The following is a 19280-nucleotide window of genomic DNA, read 5'->3' on the forward strand; positions in this document are numbered from 1 at the left end:
GTCGTTGCCACAGTAACACTGTCCAGGCTACTAAGCTGTTACAGATGCTCAGTGCTTCTGTCAAGGTTCCTTCCCCACTCTGAACTCTAGGGTACAGATATGGGGACCTAGATGAAAACCCCCTAAGCTTATTTTTACCAGCTTAGGTTAAAACTTCCCCAAGGTACAAACTATTTTACCTTTTGCCCTTGGACTTTATTGCTGCCACCACCAAGCATCTAACAAATATATAACAGGGAAAGAGCCCGCTTGGAAACGTCTTTCCCCCCAAAATCCTCCCAAACCCTACACCCCCTTTCCTGGAGAAAATCCTCACCAATTTGCATTGGTGAACACAGATCCAAACCCTTGGATCTTAAGAACAATGAAAAAGCAATCAGGTTCTTAAAAGAAGAATTTTAATTGAAGAAAAAGTAAAAGAATCACCTCTGTAAAATCAGGATGGTAAATACCTTACAGGGTAAACAGATTCAAAACATAGGGAATCCCTCTAGGCAAAACTTTAAGTTACAAAAAGACACAAAAATAGGAATATACATTCCATTCACCACAGCTTATTTTATCAGCCATTTAAACAAAACAGAATCTAACACCTATCTAGCTAGATTACTTACTAAGTTCTAAGACTCCTTTCATTTTCTGTTCCCGGCAAAAGCATCACCCAGACAGAGAGAACCTTTGTTTCTCCCCCCTCCAGCTTTGAAAGCATCTTGTCTCCTCATTGGTCATTTTGGTCAGGTGCCAGCGAGGTTATCCTAGCTTCTTAACCCTTTACAGGTGAAAGGGTTTTTCCTCTGGCCAGGAGGGATTTTAAAGGTGTTTACCCTTCCCTTTACATTTATGACAGCTTCTCTTCTTGGAGCTCCGGTGTTATCAGCATTGGAAGAGAGTGCAGCCTGCTAACTTAGCAGACCTTGATGTTACACGCAAGAAAGACCACAGGCTCAGTTCGGTGACAAAGGCACTTGGCCAAGTTTATTGCGCTCAAGACACATACCGGCTCCCTGTCTCTGTGGTTACAGGTACACTAACACATGGTTAGGAGTGGTAAGGAGTGGCTCAGTCAGCTGTGGGAGTCTCTTCTGTTACCTCGTCTGCACAAAGAATTAAGGTGAGGTACCCCAACATTTATCGACTGAGACAAAACTTACTTACTACCTTATGGGTTTCATGACATCTGCTTGTTACCTCCCCTTGTACCTTGCTCCTGATGTCTCGGGCAAAACATCCCTCTTCATCACTTCTATCAAACCCTCTTATTTTGCGCTAGGTGAGGGTGTACCTGGGCTCATCTTTTGGAAGGTGTTCACGTACATACCCAGTGCCAGGTACTTCTTAGGAGTGCCTGTGTTTTAGCAACGCTAGCAGTACCCTTGCCAAGTTTATGTATCAGACTGCGAACGTGTAAGCACCTGCTTTTAATACATGGCCTGACTTTGGTTCACAGCTTAGCCTGGATTTGCTGACTGTGGTTCAGGCCTCAAGTCTTGCACCAGGCCCCGTGCTCCATGCTCGCTCGCTCTCGCACTCTCTCTACGCTACACCCTTTTTGTGCTTTTTTCTGTGCTGCCTTTATGCTTGCAAATATCTCCCTGATCTAGTGCACCAAACAAGTTCCTTCTCATTCAAATGTCTCATAAAACCTCAATTCTTCCACCCGACTGATCATTCCCTCACATAAAATTTATATTAAAAAAAAAACAACCTAGCTACAATACAGTCAGCTTGGGCCACTGCAGATAGTTACGCCAGACAAAGACTACATCTCTTCTTTTGTTTCCTGCCCTCCTGTCCACAGCCTCTCTACATTTATTGACAGTTCATTTTGGTTTTGCTATCACTTTAGGCCTTGAGCCTTATGCCTGTGCTTAGCTTTAAATTAACTGACTTCAAAATAAAATTATTCAGGTGCTTGTTTGCCAAATCAGTGCCTTAGAGAGTGTCAGCTTTTTGAGGTACGGACTTTGACCTACATTATTGGGAAACACTAGTGATTTTGGATGCTCAATTTGAGAAATTTTAAACAGGTGCCTGATTTGGAGGGAAGGTGCTCAGCGCTTTCTGAAAAAAAAATCAGACTCTTTTAAGGCATTTAAAAGCAGGCTTCCCAAATTCACTACTCACTTATAAAAATTTAAGCCCTTACCTCAATTGTGCCTGTAAAGCCTGACTCACACCTGTCTGGTACTATATAAAGAATCAAAAATCCTGTTCTTGCTTGGAATTTAGTCTTGTGATATATACTATCAGTAATATTTTAAAATATCTGCTGACTTGATAAGAAAATCTGCATGTTCTTTCTTGTTTTGAAAAAGAAACACAAGAGTTATGTGCTGTACCGGTTTCCTGGCCATGTACTGCAAGCATCTCCATCTTCTCCTTCCTTCTAGGAGATTCTCCTTGTTTCTCTGAATGGATCATTCACAGCAGCAATGTTTCACAAAACAGACTCCGAACTGGGAAACAAAGAATGAGCATGTTGGAATAACTTTCGATTTGTAAGAAAGAAAGTAGAACAAAAATACAATGGGGGATGAAAATAGTGTTTCAGATTCAAATGTCACAAAACAAGATCACGACCAGTTTAAATTAGATATGGGCCGAGAAAACCAAACTGGCAGGACTTGCATCTCAGTTTGAGTCCATGTCGACTGCTAAAGGTTAGGGTGGAATTCAAATTAAAATGCTTTTAGCCTTGTTCATCTCTAATTTAAACAGAGCAGAAGAATATGGTGCACAAAGCCCTGGTGCTCAATGGGCAGCCTACAGGTCAAAAGTAGTCCATGGCTATATTTAAATTAGTAAGTAGATGTATTCTCCATGGGACGCTTCTGCTAAGGTGCATTTCTTTACCTTGATCAAAAGAGTCTCTGGCTGCTTGTAGCACATCTTGGTGCAAGACCACATTTAATATTATCAGCAGTTAATGGGAAAGGCTTATCTGGTCAAACCATTAACTGTTCGAATTTTACCACCGTATTAAACAAGGCATCACTCAGACAGTACGGCTCAAATCTGTTTACGCCTCACATACAGCCCTCCAATTCATGGTAAGTTGCTAATGTGGCTCTTAGCGGGACAAAAATTTGGGAATCCATAGTCAAAAGTAATTGTAGATTTAGTGGTAGTCTTATGTGAATTCATAATTAGCAATACTTTGAAGAGTTTGCCCCATTTGCCATAAAGCTGTTATAGTTTTTTGGGTACATCCACATTTTACAAAACTCAGTTTAGATATGACTGAACTATACTGGCTCCTTGCAGTGGGAGGGGAGGGTTTAAGTTGCATGTTTTCAAGGAGTGTCTATGAACTCAAAATCTGCATTACAGTATTACACTAAGCCACTGTATTTAAATTATGAAGTTTCCACTGCCCCCTCAAAAACAAGTCATCCGTGTGAAAGCATGCCATACGCCACATTTTTAAATGCACCACCATGGACAGCTGTAATTTGTTTCCCCCAAGGTATCTGAAAATAAAAATGAATAGCCCGTTTTTCAGTCTACAGGAACCGTCAAGTTAAGAGTCATATTTAAAAATAAACCAAATTTCTTGACCTATTACTAATACGTTAGACTATTCATATTGAAAGAACTTGGAAAATCAGATTTGCTTTCCTACCACTAACAGGGCCAGAATCTGCAAAGACGTCTTCGTATAAAGAGTTTAATTGCCTCCAAGTTGCTCTGGTATTCCAGACTTTGCCAGGCATTCCAAGGTATTGACTTCTTGGTATTTCTTTCATCTTGGACAATAAAAGTAGGCTTATCGCTACCACACCCTAGTTCTCATGCACTAGTTCAATGCTACAGTGAGCAAGGGAAAGAAGCCATTTAAATCCAAAGTGATTTTCAATTTCATTAAAATTACAAACACTGCTATTAATATAGGCTTTCATCAAACTTACTGTATGAACAGCCTTACAGTATCCCTCTAAAATTTTAGGTATAAAATTATGAAATGTAAAGCGTACACCAAAAACAGCATTAAAAACCAATAAATTCCATTTTTTGTTTTCACTCATAAAAACACTAATTTTTTCCTCAATTTCTCAAAAAATTCCTTCCAACAATCTCTATGATAACATTAAGCCCAATTTACATTTTTATGGGCAGCTTAATACAGCAGTCACGCCTAAAAACTTAGCAACTTTGCCTTCGAGAACTAAGATCCTGATCCTGAAAACACTTATAAACATGCTCAGCTGTACCCAGGTGACATCACTAGAATTGATGGCAAGAGTAAAGTTAAGCATGTGCAGCAGTGTTTGCAAGACTGGGGTCTAAACAGTCTTATCTGAGTATTTGCAAAATAATCTAGACTTGCCTATACTTTCTGTATGGAAAAACGAAGACATTAAAATTAAAATTATTTAGTAATCAAAGGCAAAATTTTCCTCTCTTTAGGGCAGCCCATGATATAAAACCTGAAAATGGTGTTTGATTATGGAAACACTAATACTTTCCACAGCAGCATGAATCATGGCATTCAAAAATGCTTGCAACTTAAACAAGTTCTTTAAACTTTTTTTTAAGTACACAACATATGGGCAAATGAAATCTGTCAAATGATTACATTTTAAATTAATGATTAGACACAATGGACAACACACCCAGACTGAAATCAGAGGAAACTCTCCATTCCATTTCTTTTAGCAATTGTTGCTATAGGGAGACTGGATCAAGGATTTTTAGAACTGGTATTTTACAGTGGCGGAAGAGTGAATCATCTATTCTAGAGAAAACTGAAGTTTTATGTTCAGTTTTTCATTTCCAGCAGCTCAGTGCCATTCATGAATCTGAAGGAACAGGATGAACACACCACATTCAGTCACATGCAATCTATCAGATTTGAAACCTAGGTCTCCAAAAGTAAAAGATCTGTATCAACCTAGTGTGTCTCCTGGACCCTAATATGATCTGTGTCTTCAACAGTGTTCTGCGTAAGGTTTCAAGGTATAGCCAAGATTACAATTATAAAATTAACATTGAAGAAAACCCTTCCACTGAGAAATTCCTATGTTATAGCTCAATCCAAAGGTAATGCCTCTCACAAACAGTAATGAATTGCAACACAAAACATTTGAGCAAGGGAACCAATAACAATACTAATGTACAAGTAGTAAATACCATACCAACCTGTTTTAGATATACTGCAGTTTATCTCCTGGATTACCAAGGCAAGAAGGCAGCCATTTTCCCACTACTGTGGATGGGAAATTTATAAGGTACACCAAGAGATTTATTATCATGATCTGCTTATAAAAGCAGAAGGAATTACTGTCACTTTTACTGCACTTCTTAGTGCCTATTTTTGAAAGGCACTTCTTCTCTTGGGTCATGCCCTATCTTGAAAAGGCAGCTGGGATCAGGGAGAGAATTCAGAAGAGATACCCGATTATGGTTTAATCAACGTACTATTGAATATACCCTATTCACCACAAATTTGCCCCATAAGGGAGCAAAGAAAAGTACCATTTTAAACGTTTGGGGATCTGGTAGGTTCTCGTGTACTGCTTGTATAATTCTATTCCAAGAGATGGTAAAGAATAGTCTTTGAAAACATGCCTTATTGTTTTTTTTTTTTAAAAAAAAACATAACCCAGGCTTCCCCCAGCACAGTGTGATTTTCCTACCCCAACAATAATCTGAGCAGTTTCTACTTCATTTCCTCTAATGACTCGAACTATTATTCATACATTTTATACATGCAGAGGTTTTCCCCCCTGTATCTTGTAGGTGCCGGTATTTAATGTTCCTCAATAACTTTGAATCTGTTCCTTTAAGAGTCTGTCTTCCCCTTTGTTAAGCAGAGCTGATCTGCCTAATGCTGGGATTTAAACCAAGGAGGCTATGTAAGACAGATCATTAAATACCTGCTTCCTAAACTACTGAGCCATTAGAAAGAGCAATGCAGAAATCCTTTATTGCAGGGTGGCAGAGTGAAGGAAAGAAAATGCTATATGAAGGAGTAAATGAATTCAGGATAGGAGGACTCCTAGCTTCCATTCATTTCAGTCATACTGAAAACACATTACTAACTGCAGGATTTTGTGATATATTTGCCGTTTAGGTGCAACTGTTCAGACTGGTTCCAAAATGCAAGTGCAAACTGCACCCACAGAAGGGGAGGCAATGTTTCTGTAAACGTACCCCTATAGTCTGTGTGGAGAAGTCCAATTCATTTCTTATTGTGAAAAACTAGTCCTAAACCATTTGTAGCTTGATAACTATTCAGACATTGAAGAAGTGGAGATATGTCTCAACAGCTCTGAACTGGGAATGTGGAGCCAGACTTGAGTGCAATTTATTTTTAAGATTATACTGATAAGACATCCATACCCCATCTGAGAAGAGATTTTCTTGGTTTAAAAAAATCCCTTTATCACACACAGGCTTTCTGGGAACTGCGGTTTACATTGAGAAGTTGAAGCTACACTGCAAAATTTCATTTTGAGTAGTCTAAAAGTTTTAAAGTTATGTAGGATGACCATGCTCATCTCCATGTATTTGTTACCACATATATAAATTTTGTGGTAGCTGGTGAATACGAGACAAAAAATAATGACGTATTTTTATAGAGCCAGTCTTCCATCCTCAGGGATCTCAAAGCACTTTTCAAACTATACAATTCATAAACAATAAAGACCAAACTGTTAAGGCTAGGATTCATTCCTGATTGTACTTTTCCATATTTTGTCCAATCCACATTTAAAGTCTCAAACAATGGGGTTTCTCACTACATGTCCCATGGAGTAGACAGGGGATTCTGAGAACACACATGTGGTAAGGTAAAATATAAACCCTAAAAGGAAGCAGAACAAAAATGTTACAATGCACAATATCACCTTCATTATAAGTTTTCCCAGAAGCCTTGGTCAGGAAGAGAGTTTTGGGGGAGTCTTGGAAGTAGTTCAAGTTTTCTGCCTTCTTGTATTAGGTCCAATAAGAGTACCTTTTATTTCTCTTTATTGAAGTCTAAACTAAAACAAAAACCAAAACAAAAAAACCAAAAACCAAAACAAAACCTTTTCAGCTGTGATAATCGCATTGAAATTCCCACCAGAATTCTGATCCCTCTGCCTCTATTTTCTTGACTATTGTAGTCACCAGCCAAACTTGCATGCTGATGTATTGCCCAATGCATAAGGGAGCAGAGCTACGTGATTATATCCTCTTATGATACAAGCAAGTTGAAAAATACTGCATCTCAATGAAAGGCCCAATTACGTACTCCTTACAACCTACAGGGAATTCTCTTGTGCAAGAAATATTGATATCAATATTTGGCTCCTGAAGGGAAACTCAAGTTTGAGTATTTCTCAGCTAAGGTGAAGTATACACAATAGATATGGCACCCAAACCAAGAAAACCCACATTTGTAGCTATCTGAGGCATATTTTACAGGTTTCCCACTGGGCAGCTACATTTCACTACAGTAAATAATTGTCAAATAATTAAGTATGAGAGGAAAGTGATCAGGAACAGCCAGCATGGATTCACCAAGGGAAGGTCATGCCTGACTAATCTAATCGCCTTTTATGATATTACTGGTTCTGTGGATGAAGGGAAAGCAGTGGATGTATTGTTTCTTGACTTTAGCAAAGCTTTTGACACGGTCTCCCACAGTATTCTTGTCAGCAAGTTAAGGAAGTATGGGCTGGATGAATGCACTACAAGGTGGGTAGAAAGCTGGCTAGATTGTCGGGCTCAACGGGTAGTGATCAATGGCTCCATATCTAGTTGGCAGCTGGTATCAAGTGGAGTACCCCAAGGGTCGGTCCTGGGGCCGGTTTTGTTCAATATCTTCATAAATGATCTGGAGGATGGTGTGGATTGCACTCTCAGCAAATTTGCGGATGATACTAAACTGGGAGGAGTGGTAGATACGCTGGAGGGCAGGGATAGGATACAGAAGGACCTAGACAAATTGGAGGATTGGGCCAAAAGAAATCTGATGAGGTTCAATAAGGATAAGTGCAGGGTCCTGCACTTAGGACGGAAGAACCCAATGCACAGCTACAGACTAGGGACCGAATGGCTAGGCAGCAGTTCTGCGGAAAAGGACCTAGGGGTGACAGTGGACGAGAAGCTGGATATGAGTCAGCAGTGTGCCCTTGTTGCCAAGAAGGCCAATGGCATTTTGGGATGTATAAGTAGGGGCATAGCGAGCAGATCGAGGGACGTGATCGTTCCCCTCTATTCGACATTGGTGAGGCCTCATCTGGAGTACTGTGTCCAGTTTTGGGCCCCACACTTCAAGAAGGATGTGGATAAATTGGAGAGAGTCCAGCGAAGGGCAACAAAAATGATTAGGGGACTGGAACACATGACTTATGAGAAGAGGCTGAGGGAGCTGGGATTGTTTAGCCTGCAGAAGAGAAGAATGAGGGGGGATTTGATAGCTGCTTTCAACTACCTGAAAGGGGGTTCCAAAGAGGATGGCTCTAGACTGTTCTCAATGGTAGCAGATGACAGAACGAGGAGTAATGGTCTCAAGTTGCAGCGGGGGAGGTTTAGATTGGATATTAGGAAAAACTTTTTCACTAAGAGGGTGGTGAAACACTGGAATGCGTTACCTAGGGAGGTGGTAGAATCTCCTTCCTTAGAGGTTTTTAAGGTCAGGCTTGACAAAGCCCTGGCTGGGATGATTTAACTGGGAATTGGTCCTGCTTTGAGCAGGGGGTTGGACTAGATGACTTTCTGGGGTCCCTTCCAACCCTGATATTCTATGATTCTAAGTCATGCCGCAAATAAAGCTCAGGCGCATTTCTGGAGGGATAATGACTTTTGAGAGCAGTGTCTCTTTACAATTTCTGGCAGATCCCTTACTCCTTTGTCCATTAAACTAATGCATAGCTCCTGTTTACAGACCATTTGTTTTAATTGAGAATGGATGTGGGATTGGTCTGAAAGTAAGTGCTGTACATGTTACCTAATTCTGAACTTGCCTTTCGCCTTATGGTCACTGACCTCAGTTTCCATGAAACTTGGGTTGGGAAAGCTGTTGCCTGTTGGTAGCCAGCAGCTGAGTGGGAACTCTTGTGCAGCTGTCAGATACCAGATGTGAATGTCAATAGACAAAAACCAGTTACAGATTTCTGGGCCCTTTTACCTTCTAACTGTAGGTTTCCTACTTTACTTTGAAAGAGAAGGCATCTAAATATCAAAAGTTTCCATCAGCCACTCAGATTCCTCTCTTTCTCACAAGGTTCACTTCATAGGTTAAAAGGTGGCAATTTGCAAAGAGTGTGGCTACAGTGAATACTCACATACCTCAGGGTTGTTCCAGGGTATGAGGCACTAAGCCAAAGCAGAGGATCTTTCAACTTGTGAGACCCATGAAGCCTGACTTTAGTAGATGCTAGTGGTGAAAGATAATCAGGAACCACTAAGGGACAGACACATCCCTTGATCCAAGACAGGCCGTTAAAAAGCAGCAGCAAGCAAGACTCATCCAACCACATGGCCTACCCAGGTAGCTACTAGGGAAAGGAGGATAATTATGATGATATCTTCTACAGGGATTAGCACACGGGTGGACAAACTTTTTGGCCCAAGGGCAATATCTATTTGGAGAATTTATATGCAGGGCCATGAATGTAGGGCTGGGGCAGGAGGTTGGGGGGCAGGAGAGAGTGTGGGGTGTGGGAGGGGGTGCACTGTGCAAGGGGGGTGTGGGGTGTGGCAGGGCGCTCAGGGCAGGGGGTTGGGGTGTGGCAGGGCACAACAGGGGGCTAGGGAGCTCAGGGCAAGGGGTTGGGGTGCAGCAGGGGGCTCAGGTGCAGGAGGGGGTTGGGGTGCAGGGCATGGGGTTAGGGTGCAGGAGCGGTTTGGGGGTGCGGGCTCTGGCCTGGCGCCACTTAGCTTGAGCAGCTCTGGGGTGGCAGCGTCGCGCAGTGGGGCTAAGGCAGGCTCCCTGCCTGCCCTGGCCCCACGCCGCTCCCGGAAATAGCGAGCGTGTCCAGCAGTGGCTCATGGGGGTGGGGTTGGGCAGGCAGCTCCGCCGCATGCTGCCCTGACCTTCAGGTACCATACCCAAACTCTGATTGGCTGCGGTTCCCCGTTCCCAGCCAATGGGAGATGCAGGGGGTGGTGCCTACAGGCCAGGGCAGTGCTTCTGGGAGTGGCGCAAGGCCAGGGCAGGCAGGGAGCCTGCCTTAGCCCCACTGTGCTACGGGGCTGGCAATCCCACGGGCTGGACTGAAAACCCTGACAGGCCCAGATATGGCCCACGGGCCACAGTTTGCCCTCCTCTGGATTAGCAGGTGGGACTCTGCCAATCTGTTCTAGCACTGATATGATCATGTATTCTACAGGTGTCACAGCCCAGAGAGTCTCCTCAACCCAGGATCATAATAAATTAGATGGCAAAGAACTACTAGAATATTTGGCTTATCTCCCTACCAATGTAGCACTGTTCCCAAAAGCATAAAAGTGTATATACATTACACACATTTTAAGAAGTATGCATCACCATAGTATCTGGGTACACCACAAAGTTTGGATGAAAAAGCACATTTCTTCAACAGCAGGATGCAGAACTCCTGCATCTATTGAGCCAACTACCAAGAACAAATACTGGCAGGGAATTAATTCCAAGGGAAATTCTAATACCTACCATTAGTCACATGGGTGCAAATTTACAGAGCTTTCTGAACATGGCCAGATTTGAACTCGGATGAATTTCTACTGAGAACAAATGCCAGAGATGAAGTCCAGACATTCAGAAAATCCTGCCTACATCTCCTGCAAGCTGCCTTGCAATATCAGTGATGCTACTGAGCACTGATGTGGCAGAATATAGAGGAAGAAGATGAGCCAATCTATAAGATTACCAGGACCTAGATAATTTAGCTCTTTGTAGATTACAAATTAGTACTAGGGCAGCGTGAAAAAATGCAAAAACCTTAACTGAAAAAATTAATGAATTGTTTGATGAATATTCAACCAGCTGTAATTATTCACTTCCAGGTGAAATTTAAGGTGTTAAGCAGGCAGTGTATATGCCCGAGAACAGATACAACGTGCTTCCACTGACCTGCCCTTCTCAAAAGTTTCTAATGCTTTGTTAAACAACAAACTAAAACTGGAAAAGTCACTTGATTGCTATGCCTCAGTTTTCCCATTGATGCAATGAGGATAGCATACTTCCCTGACTTTGTAAACTGCTTTGAGATCTACTGGTCAAAGATAATATTACGGTTTTTATATATATAAAATTTTGGATTTACTCTACCCTGTTTTTGACATCAAAAGAGTAAATATTGAGATCTGTTCTTGAAGTTATTCCATGGTGCCACGGTATTGATGTCCACATGCTAAAGTTGCTAATGTAACAAAATATTTGCACATTATTTGCACTGATCTACATTCAGTTACATGTTGACTTCTACTTCCCTCCTGAGCAATTTCCTACTACCGCCACTACATGTATGTAATATTGTTTATATCGGGACAGTTCCACTGTCAAAGAGTCTGCCGATTAGGTAGAGTATTACATAAGGAAATTACGATTTACAGTGCACGTGGAGTTCTGTGAAGCAGTCATCATACTCTCTTTCAGCTGATAATTTGGCCTTGGGTACACAGATCAGCCACAGTTAGTTCATGTTTATTGCTTAAACACATGCTGGCTGACGTATAATAAAGTATGAAAATTAACTCATTGACACACATGGCAAAATCATTCATCATAAGAATGAGATATTAAAAAAGTTGTTTTAAAAAACAAATGCAAAGCAAGGGATATTTGACCAGTCTATTACATTACATACAATAGCAATAAAAGCAGTTAGAAAATTAATCTGGATCTTTACTAGCAGAATAATTACTCATTCTACTGGGTAGAACCTGTCAGTATCATAATGCCTTCTGAAGTTTTGGAAAAAATGCATTTGTTGAAGTCAACAAAATTCTGTTAACAAAAATCACATGATCCTATTTTTATTAAGGAATAACTTTTCCCCTACACAAGTTTCCAACGTCAAATCTTTAGCTAGCAGGCAAAGAACTAAACAGATGTCACAAGTTTAATTAGGGTCCCATTGGTACAAGCCAGATATTTTAAAGACATTTAAATTGGTTTACCTAGAATTATGTCACAGCAACGACATCAAAAACAAATTTCACAGTTGCAGGTGAGAAATGCATCTATGCTGTACAATTTGTCTCTTTCAGCAGAGTGTAAAATTTCTTACCTGTAAATGCTGCAGTATACACCATGTTCCAATCATGTAGAATTGCCACAAGGAAGAATATCTGTGGGCTATTAGTAGCCTAAATCACCTCACCGCCTTAGCTAATCTATGGACATCCTCCCCTTTCTAATCCGCAGAAATCTAACCTTAGAACCAGGGAGAGGAGAAATCTTCTTAACCCTTTTCTTGCATAAAAAGCCTACTTTTAATCATCTTTAACTTATGTAGTTACTTGTTCCCACCAACTTTCCCCAATGGCCAACACACTTGGTTCTTAAGGTCTCTCTGCAGTACCACGCCTGTAAATGCAGATGAAGAGAATATGTAATATTTTAGCTTTGATCTCCTATTACACGCAAGCTGAAATCCTGTAACAAGGAAGAAATACCCAGATTTTAATTTATGAACAAAATGTGGTAAAACAAAATGTGGTAAGACAAGTAATAAAGGGAGAGAATCCCTGCAGGTTAACTCATTTCTTGGTTACCTACAGGAGCATACAATCAAAGCTGCCCCTTACTGCATCAGACCACAAAGGTTGAAAAGAGGAATCTTGTCTGATACACATTTACTCCCAAGAATCTTGTCAGCTAATAATTGAGCCATACATCAGAAAGATCAGAAATAATCCACTCACACATTCAGTTGTTTCCACCAATCAGAGGACAAAACACATTCGCAACATCATTGAGTTGCATAAGGGGATTATAAACCTAAAGCAAGTTATTCAATTCTCAGACTTCACATCAGACAATCGGCACTGTTAGAAATTGCCACATCTTTGCAGGTACAAAGTCCCTTTCACGAGCAAGAAATGGGGAAGGGCTGAGGGGGAACCATTTACTGTCCTTAAATCAGTTGCATTTTAAGGTTAAATTTTTTTTCCTACTTTCTTCCTCACGCTTTAAAAAAACAAATTGGGGCTTTTAATGTGCTTTGAACCACAGGTCAAGGTTAATTGTTTCTACTGAAACTGACATGAATTTTGATCTTCTACAAGAGACACAGGAAAATACTGTTTGTAACGTGATCAGCTGTTGTAGAAGAAAAACCGAACCCTGAATTTAAATCTTGGCAGGTGAGCAGAAGAAGAAAATTATTTCCGTTTATTTTAAATTGTATTTGCTCAAGTCAAATCTGCATGATATTTAGCATGATACACTGTTCCTTTTCAATAGCAATTCTCCCATCGCATGTTTCAACTTGATATTTTCTGTGCACAGAAGTTCTAAAAATTACCTACCTCGAAAATCTACAGCTAGACCAATAATTTACATTGCTGCCTAACCTTTCTTCCTCAGTCATAAGTCTACACAGTATTTGAAAATACTTACTTCTTCTCTTAGGACCACCGCAATTTTATTTTTCAATTGTCACCTATCCCTGACTCCCCCCAAAATATTCAGTATTACATATGGCTAACAAAACCACATTTTAAAGTGAACAATTTTGTTCTCAAAGCATCAAGGGGCCTGATTTTTTTCCCTGTTGAACTCAGTGGCAAAGTTTCAATAGGACAATATCAGACCCATCAACCATACAGAATAGCTTTTGGACTGAAAGGACAACTTCTCAGATACATCCAAAAACTGCGGCCCAGGAAGAAATCTTTCTACAATTATACAAACTAGGATTTCAAGCTGAAACCTTTTGAGATCACTCAAATATTAATGTGATGGTCACATAAATGTCTTGATAAATTAGAAGGAACTATTAAAATATCAGAAGATTGTTAAAATGCACACCATTTCTATATTGTATTGTATTGAATATACAATATATTGTATAATATTGTATCTATATTGAAGTAGTTCACCATTTCTATATTGGCTAAAAAGTCTTGGATGACTTGTATCAAACACCTTCATCTTTTCTCATGTGTACATATAGTAAATATATAGTCACATAAATATGGTAAAGATGTTTAAATAACAACAATATTTTTATTTGGACTTCCCAAGAATGTACTTGTAGAGAAAAGAAAGTAATCCCTTTGGAAACTCCACAAGGCTAAAAACTAATTTTTATCACCATAAGCCAACAGGATTCTGATTAAATAAGTCACTTATAGCATTGGAACCACCAATAAAAGTTTGACCTTCTTCTACTTAAATATAATTTTTTGGGGTGGGAAGGGGATAAGGAGAAAGTAGAGGACAATTGGTTTATAAATGTTTCTACTAAAAAGACATGTATTTAGGATGATTGAAGACTACCTGGGACTTTGTCAGTAACTATAAAATGGAGGAATACTTTCCTCCCTCGGAGGTATTCTGAAAGGATAAATATATAAAAGATTTGAAGCATTGTAAGATCCACTAATGAAAAATGCCATAAGAGCCAAAAATTATTAATTATTATTATAGTTTAAGGAGTCTTTGCTATGTTTGAGAATTTTGCTCTCAAAAAATGAAACATCTTACATTTTAAATAGGTTTTTTTTCTGTTTGTATATAGAGTTGCAATGGTATCTTCTTCCTTTAAAAAAAAAAAATCTATACTGAAACGATCCATAAATACTAGTAGTCATTATATGTTGACTTGTTCAACACAACCATTAGCTTGGGCATCCAGAGTTAAGCATTACAATTTAAGTACCTTGACAAGACTTTAAAATATGGTAGTTGGCTTCAACTGTCCTCCATTTCAAATGTTGTCATCTTATTTTCTGAAGTGCATCATGCAGACCTTGCATCAACCTTATGCTTGGATGGACAGGAATGTCTTTCATCTTCTGGACTTGTACATAAACAGGAAGCCTGCCAGAAGCCTGTCAGTTTTTTGGATTGGCTAGTTAGTTCAGCCATATGAAAAGCCCACTATCTTGCTGAACCTACAGTTCCCTCTAGCCTGAAAGCTCTGAAGTACCTTTACTAGTACAAATATGAGAGAGTGTGTTGTTGTATCTACACAAATATTTTACTCTATCAAGGCTGAGATAACAGCTGAACAGAATTTTGCATTGAAGCTCAATTAATATTTCTAATTGAGTTTGTACACATATTTGGCTTTATTGTGATATTCTTTATTGACACCTTGTTTGGTATTTTCCCAGAAAAATGTTCACACCCAAGAGGAGAAGAAACAAAAGCACAAAATTTGCAAACAATATTGGTCTCTGCTAACCATAATCAAGAATGGGTGTATAAAAATAGATTACTGTAAATGCTAAACAACAAAAGTTTTGTCCATCTAGAAATTGATTTGCATCAGGCACTGCAAATTCTATAGGCTGGTAAAATGGAGATTCAGGTATATCAATTGCACCCAGGCTGGGAACATTTGGATTTTGTTGTAGCATGCTTTTTTTCAGTGTAATCTTAGGTAAGCAGGTGAGCTGTTGATGAACAGACAGTATAAGATAGGCAGATATATTGATAACAAATAAAGGATCAGCAGTATCATGATAAAGTTTTGAAGTACAGAGAGGAAATACAGGTATGTCTCTGAGGAAGGATTAGGGAGACAGTATGTATAGGAATGTGAAACGGAATAGCCCTTTATAAACATTGAGCCAAATCCTGCCCTCTGATGCATGTATGTGGCTTCCCCTGAAGTCTGCATGGGGAGGGGGGAAGAGAGGAGTTTGGCCTTATTTAGAAAAGCATGACAACAAAATGGGGGGGACTTTTCATTGCATAGAAAGACGGGAGGTGGTCAGGTTTTGTCAAGTTTTCTAAACTTGTTTTTAACAAGTTTTTGCAGACTTTAGTGGTTTAATGTCAGCTCTGCTTCCCTATATTTACTATAAATGTTTGGACTTCACACCTGTCAGAAGATGGCAGATCAGTAGCCCCACTTCCTCTGCTGGTAAGATTCTTACAAAGCGGTATAAAGTAACCTTCCCACATTTTCCACCTCCCCATTCCCAGCACTTATCTTGCTTTCAGCCGTTAGATGGGGACCTTTCTCTAGGAAGTAAGAATAATCAAATAGTTACCTTGGGGGAGGAGAGGCAGGGGACCTCTATATTGATGCAAAATAATATTAAACAAACTACTTTTATTTTGTTTAAGTCATTACAAACTTGTTTGCACCTTTGCTGAATATTGATATAGCTACACCAGTGGTATAGCCAGAATATTTAGAAATGTAACAATATACATCTATAGCTAATTATATTACAAAATGTTAAAGCTAATCAAAGAAATTCCAGAAGGGTTCTGCTTTTATCTCCCAAGGACAAGCAAAGAAACCCTTTGACTAAATAGTGGGAGCCAGGTCCAGGAGGTGCCAGAAGAGAAATAATTAGGAAGAGTTGGCCTACCATCTCTTGTTCCTCGAAACTAAAACTAAATATTTTTAAATTGTTTTTAAAACAAAGTAACTTGGCATCATCAGCAGCAATCCCTTGATTTGAGGATGATCTCTACCACGGATTTATATATGGGTCCTGAGACAACTCAGGAGTCTGATCCTGGAACCACAGATCTGCTCTCAATAGGTACAGATATTTCCTGGTGGGCTAGCTGCCAGCTGGGAGAAAGTTTTCTTTTTCCATCCTTCTCTCTCTCTTTTCAGCTTTGAAGGCAAGGCACTTCTCTTTGAAATGGGCCACAGCCTGATGGAGGACATGGCACCACTGGGGTTGGTTGGTGGCATGCTCTCCCAGCTTGTGATGTCTACATCAGTTGTCTTGATACACTTTGTAGCATTTCCTTTGACCACCATGGGTGAGCTGAGAGTAAAAGGACTTGTTTTGGGAGGTGAGACTCTGGCATCCGCACAAAATGTCCAGCCCAGCAGAATTGGTGCATGAGGATCATTGGTTCAATGCTGGGGAAAATGGCTTCAGCGAGGATGCTGGTGTTAGTGCAGTGATCTTCCCACTTGATGTGAAGGAACTTCCGAAGGCATCATTGTGGGTACCTCTCCAGACTCTTGAGGTGCTGTTGAAAGGTTTCACATCCATAAAGGAATATAGGAATAACAACTGTCTTATAGACCTGGATCTTGGGGTCCTGCCGTAGGTAATGGTCTGAAAACGCACTGGAGTAATTTCCCAAAGGAAGCACTTGCGCACTGGATCCTGTGCTGGATCTCGCTGTCGATTTTTGCATTTTCTGGAAAGGAAAATCTGCAGAGGACATGTGCATTCATGGTGTCAGTTTTGCAATTAGAAATAGTTTGTCAGTCAGCTTACAGTAAATTTTCATGCAACAATTTAAAACTAAACTTTTCAACCTCGCACCATTTAGGGACAATAGCAACACTGCCACGGGGTGTGTGTGTGTGTGTGAAGACAGACAGACAGACAATGCCAAGTATTTTTCAACACTTTTCAAAATTCATTTTTAAAATACATTTTAATTTTAGGAAATATTAACTGTAGCCAAATAAAGCCCTGATTAATTTTCTATTGAAATCAACAGGTGCAAGATAAAACAGTTACTTACCTGTACTGTGACTTGTTCTTCAAGGTGTTATGCAGATGGGTATTCTATAGTGTGCACACGCCCAGACAAATCTGGAGAATTTTACCTACCAGTAGGGGCAGCATTTGCACCCTGTGGCCCTAGCCCCTCCCCAGTCTATAGGAGAGCAGTACCACCCAGACCCTCCTCAGTTCCTTCACACTGAATATTAAAAGTACGGACTCTGAGGCAGGGGAGACAGAGGGTAGATTGTGGAATGGAATACATGTCTACATCACATCTCAAAACAACAACAGTTACAATACAGGTAAGTAACCATTTTTTCTTCTTTGACTAGATGCAGCCATGTATTCCATGTAGGTGACTCAAGCAATACTAGCAGGAGGTGGGGCTCTGAGTCTATTTAAACAAGGACTGCAGAATTGCCTTCCCAAAGTTTTCATCTGATCCGGATGCAGTAATAATGGCATAGTGGTCTGTAAATGTATGCACAGAGGACCAAGTGGCAGACCTGCAAATATCCAATATAGGAACCTCACTTACAAAAGCCATCGACATTGCCGGGGCCCTTGTGAAATCATCTTGCACCTTTTGAGGAGGCATAGTCTGAGCTACTTTGTATGCTGTCATGATACAAGGGAGTTATCCACCTTGAAAGAAAGAGAGTCTGTGAAGAGAGCGCGCTCACCCCTTCATTCAGTCCGCATATGAAACAGGCGGATGAGATGAATGGCAATGTTTAGTCCTATCCAGGTAAAAAGCTAAAATATTGCATGACATCCAGTGTGTGAAGATGCTGCTCACCTGGGCTTGAATGTAGCTGAGGGAAAAAACACTGCTAGATATAGAACTTGATTCATGTGAAACCGAGAAGCCACTTTAGATAAAAAGCTTAGGGTGCAGAGCAACAGGGTTACTTTGTCTTTGGAAAATTGCATGTAAGGAAGCTCTGCCATCAAAGCCTGCAACTCTCACACTATCCTTGCAGATGTTACCACCAAAGGGAAAGCAATTTTCTGACACACAAGGGAGAAAAGTTGCCAGAGGCTCAAATGGAAGTCCCATGAGAGCCATTAAGACAGCATTAAGGTCCCACAAAGGAACCAGTTCTTTAACCAGCACGTGGAGATGAGTGTTGCCTTTCAAGAACTTCACTGGCATGGAGTTTGAAAACCACTGACTTCGCATGGATGGGTGGAAGACCTGCTGCCAGATGCCAGCCAGAATTGCTGCCAGATTCACTCTCAACAAACTAAGTGCAATACCAGAAGACTAAAGGTATAGCAGGTTCTCCAAGATATTCTGAATACAAACCAGCATCAGTTGACCTCCCCAGGCTAACAATATATCCAGAATTGCTTCCATTTGGCCAAACAGGACACTCGGGTGGAAAGCTTTCTACTATTAAGCAAGATTTGCCAGACAGCCTCCAAACATCATTCCTCCTCATTTCAGCTTGAGAATGACTTGAGGGATGATCAGAATTGGAAGAAAAGTTTACCAGAGTGCTGATTCCCAGCTCAGGTGAAAGGCATCAGTTGGAGCCTGGACTGAGATCCCCTCTAGAGCAAAACAGACAGCATTTCTTATTGTTTCATGAGGCAAACCAGGCCAATCATCAATATGCCCCAAACTGTCAAGATGTACTGCAGGATGCTGGACTTCAGAGACCACTCGTGATTCAAGGAGAAATTTCTGCTGAAGT

The 19280-nt window shown here is 40.4% G+C and overlaps 1 protein-coding gene across 1 annotated transcript in view; it reads right to left on the minus strand.

Moving 5' to 3' along the window:
- Positions 1-19280, minus strand: part of MPP4 (MAGUK p55 scaffold protein 4) — a 57450-nt gene that overhangs the window by 32296 nt on the left and 5874 nt on the right. Inside the window, exon 2 of the mRNA XM_073306434.1 lies at positions 2340-2456. Coding sequence (XP_073162535.1) covers positions 2340-2421 — 82 coding nt within the window. The 5' untranslated portion in view covers positions 2422-2456. The remainder of the gene's footprint in view (positions 1-2339; positions 2457-19280) is intronic.

Source organism: Lepidochelys kempii, chromosome 11, assembly GCF_965140285.1.
Source record: "Lepidochelys kempii isolate rLepKem1 chromosome 11, rLepKem1.hap1, whole genome shotgun sequence".
NCBI lineage: Eukaryota > Metazoa > Chordata > Testudines > Cheloniidae > Lepidochelys > Lepidochelys kempii.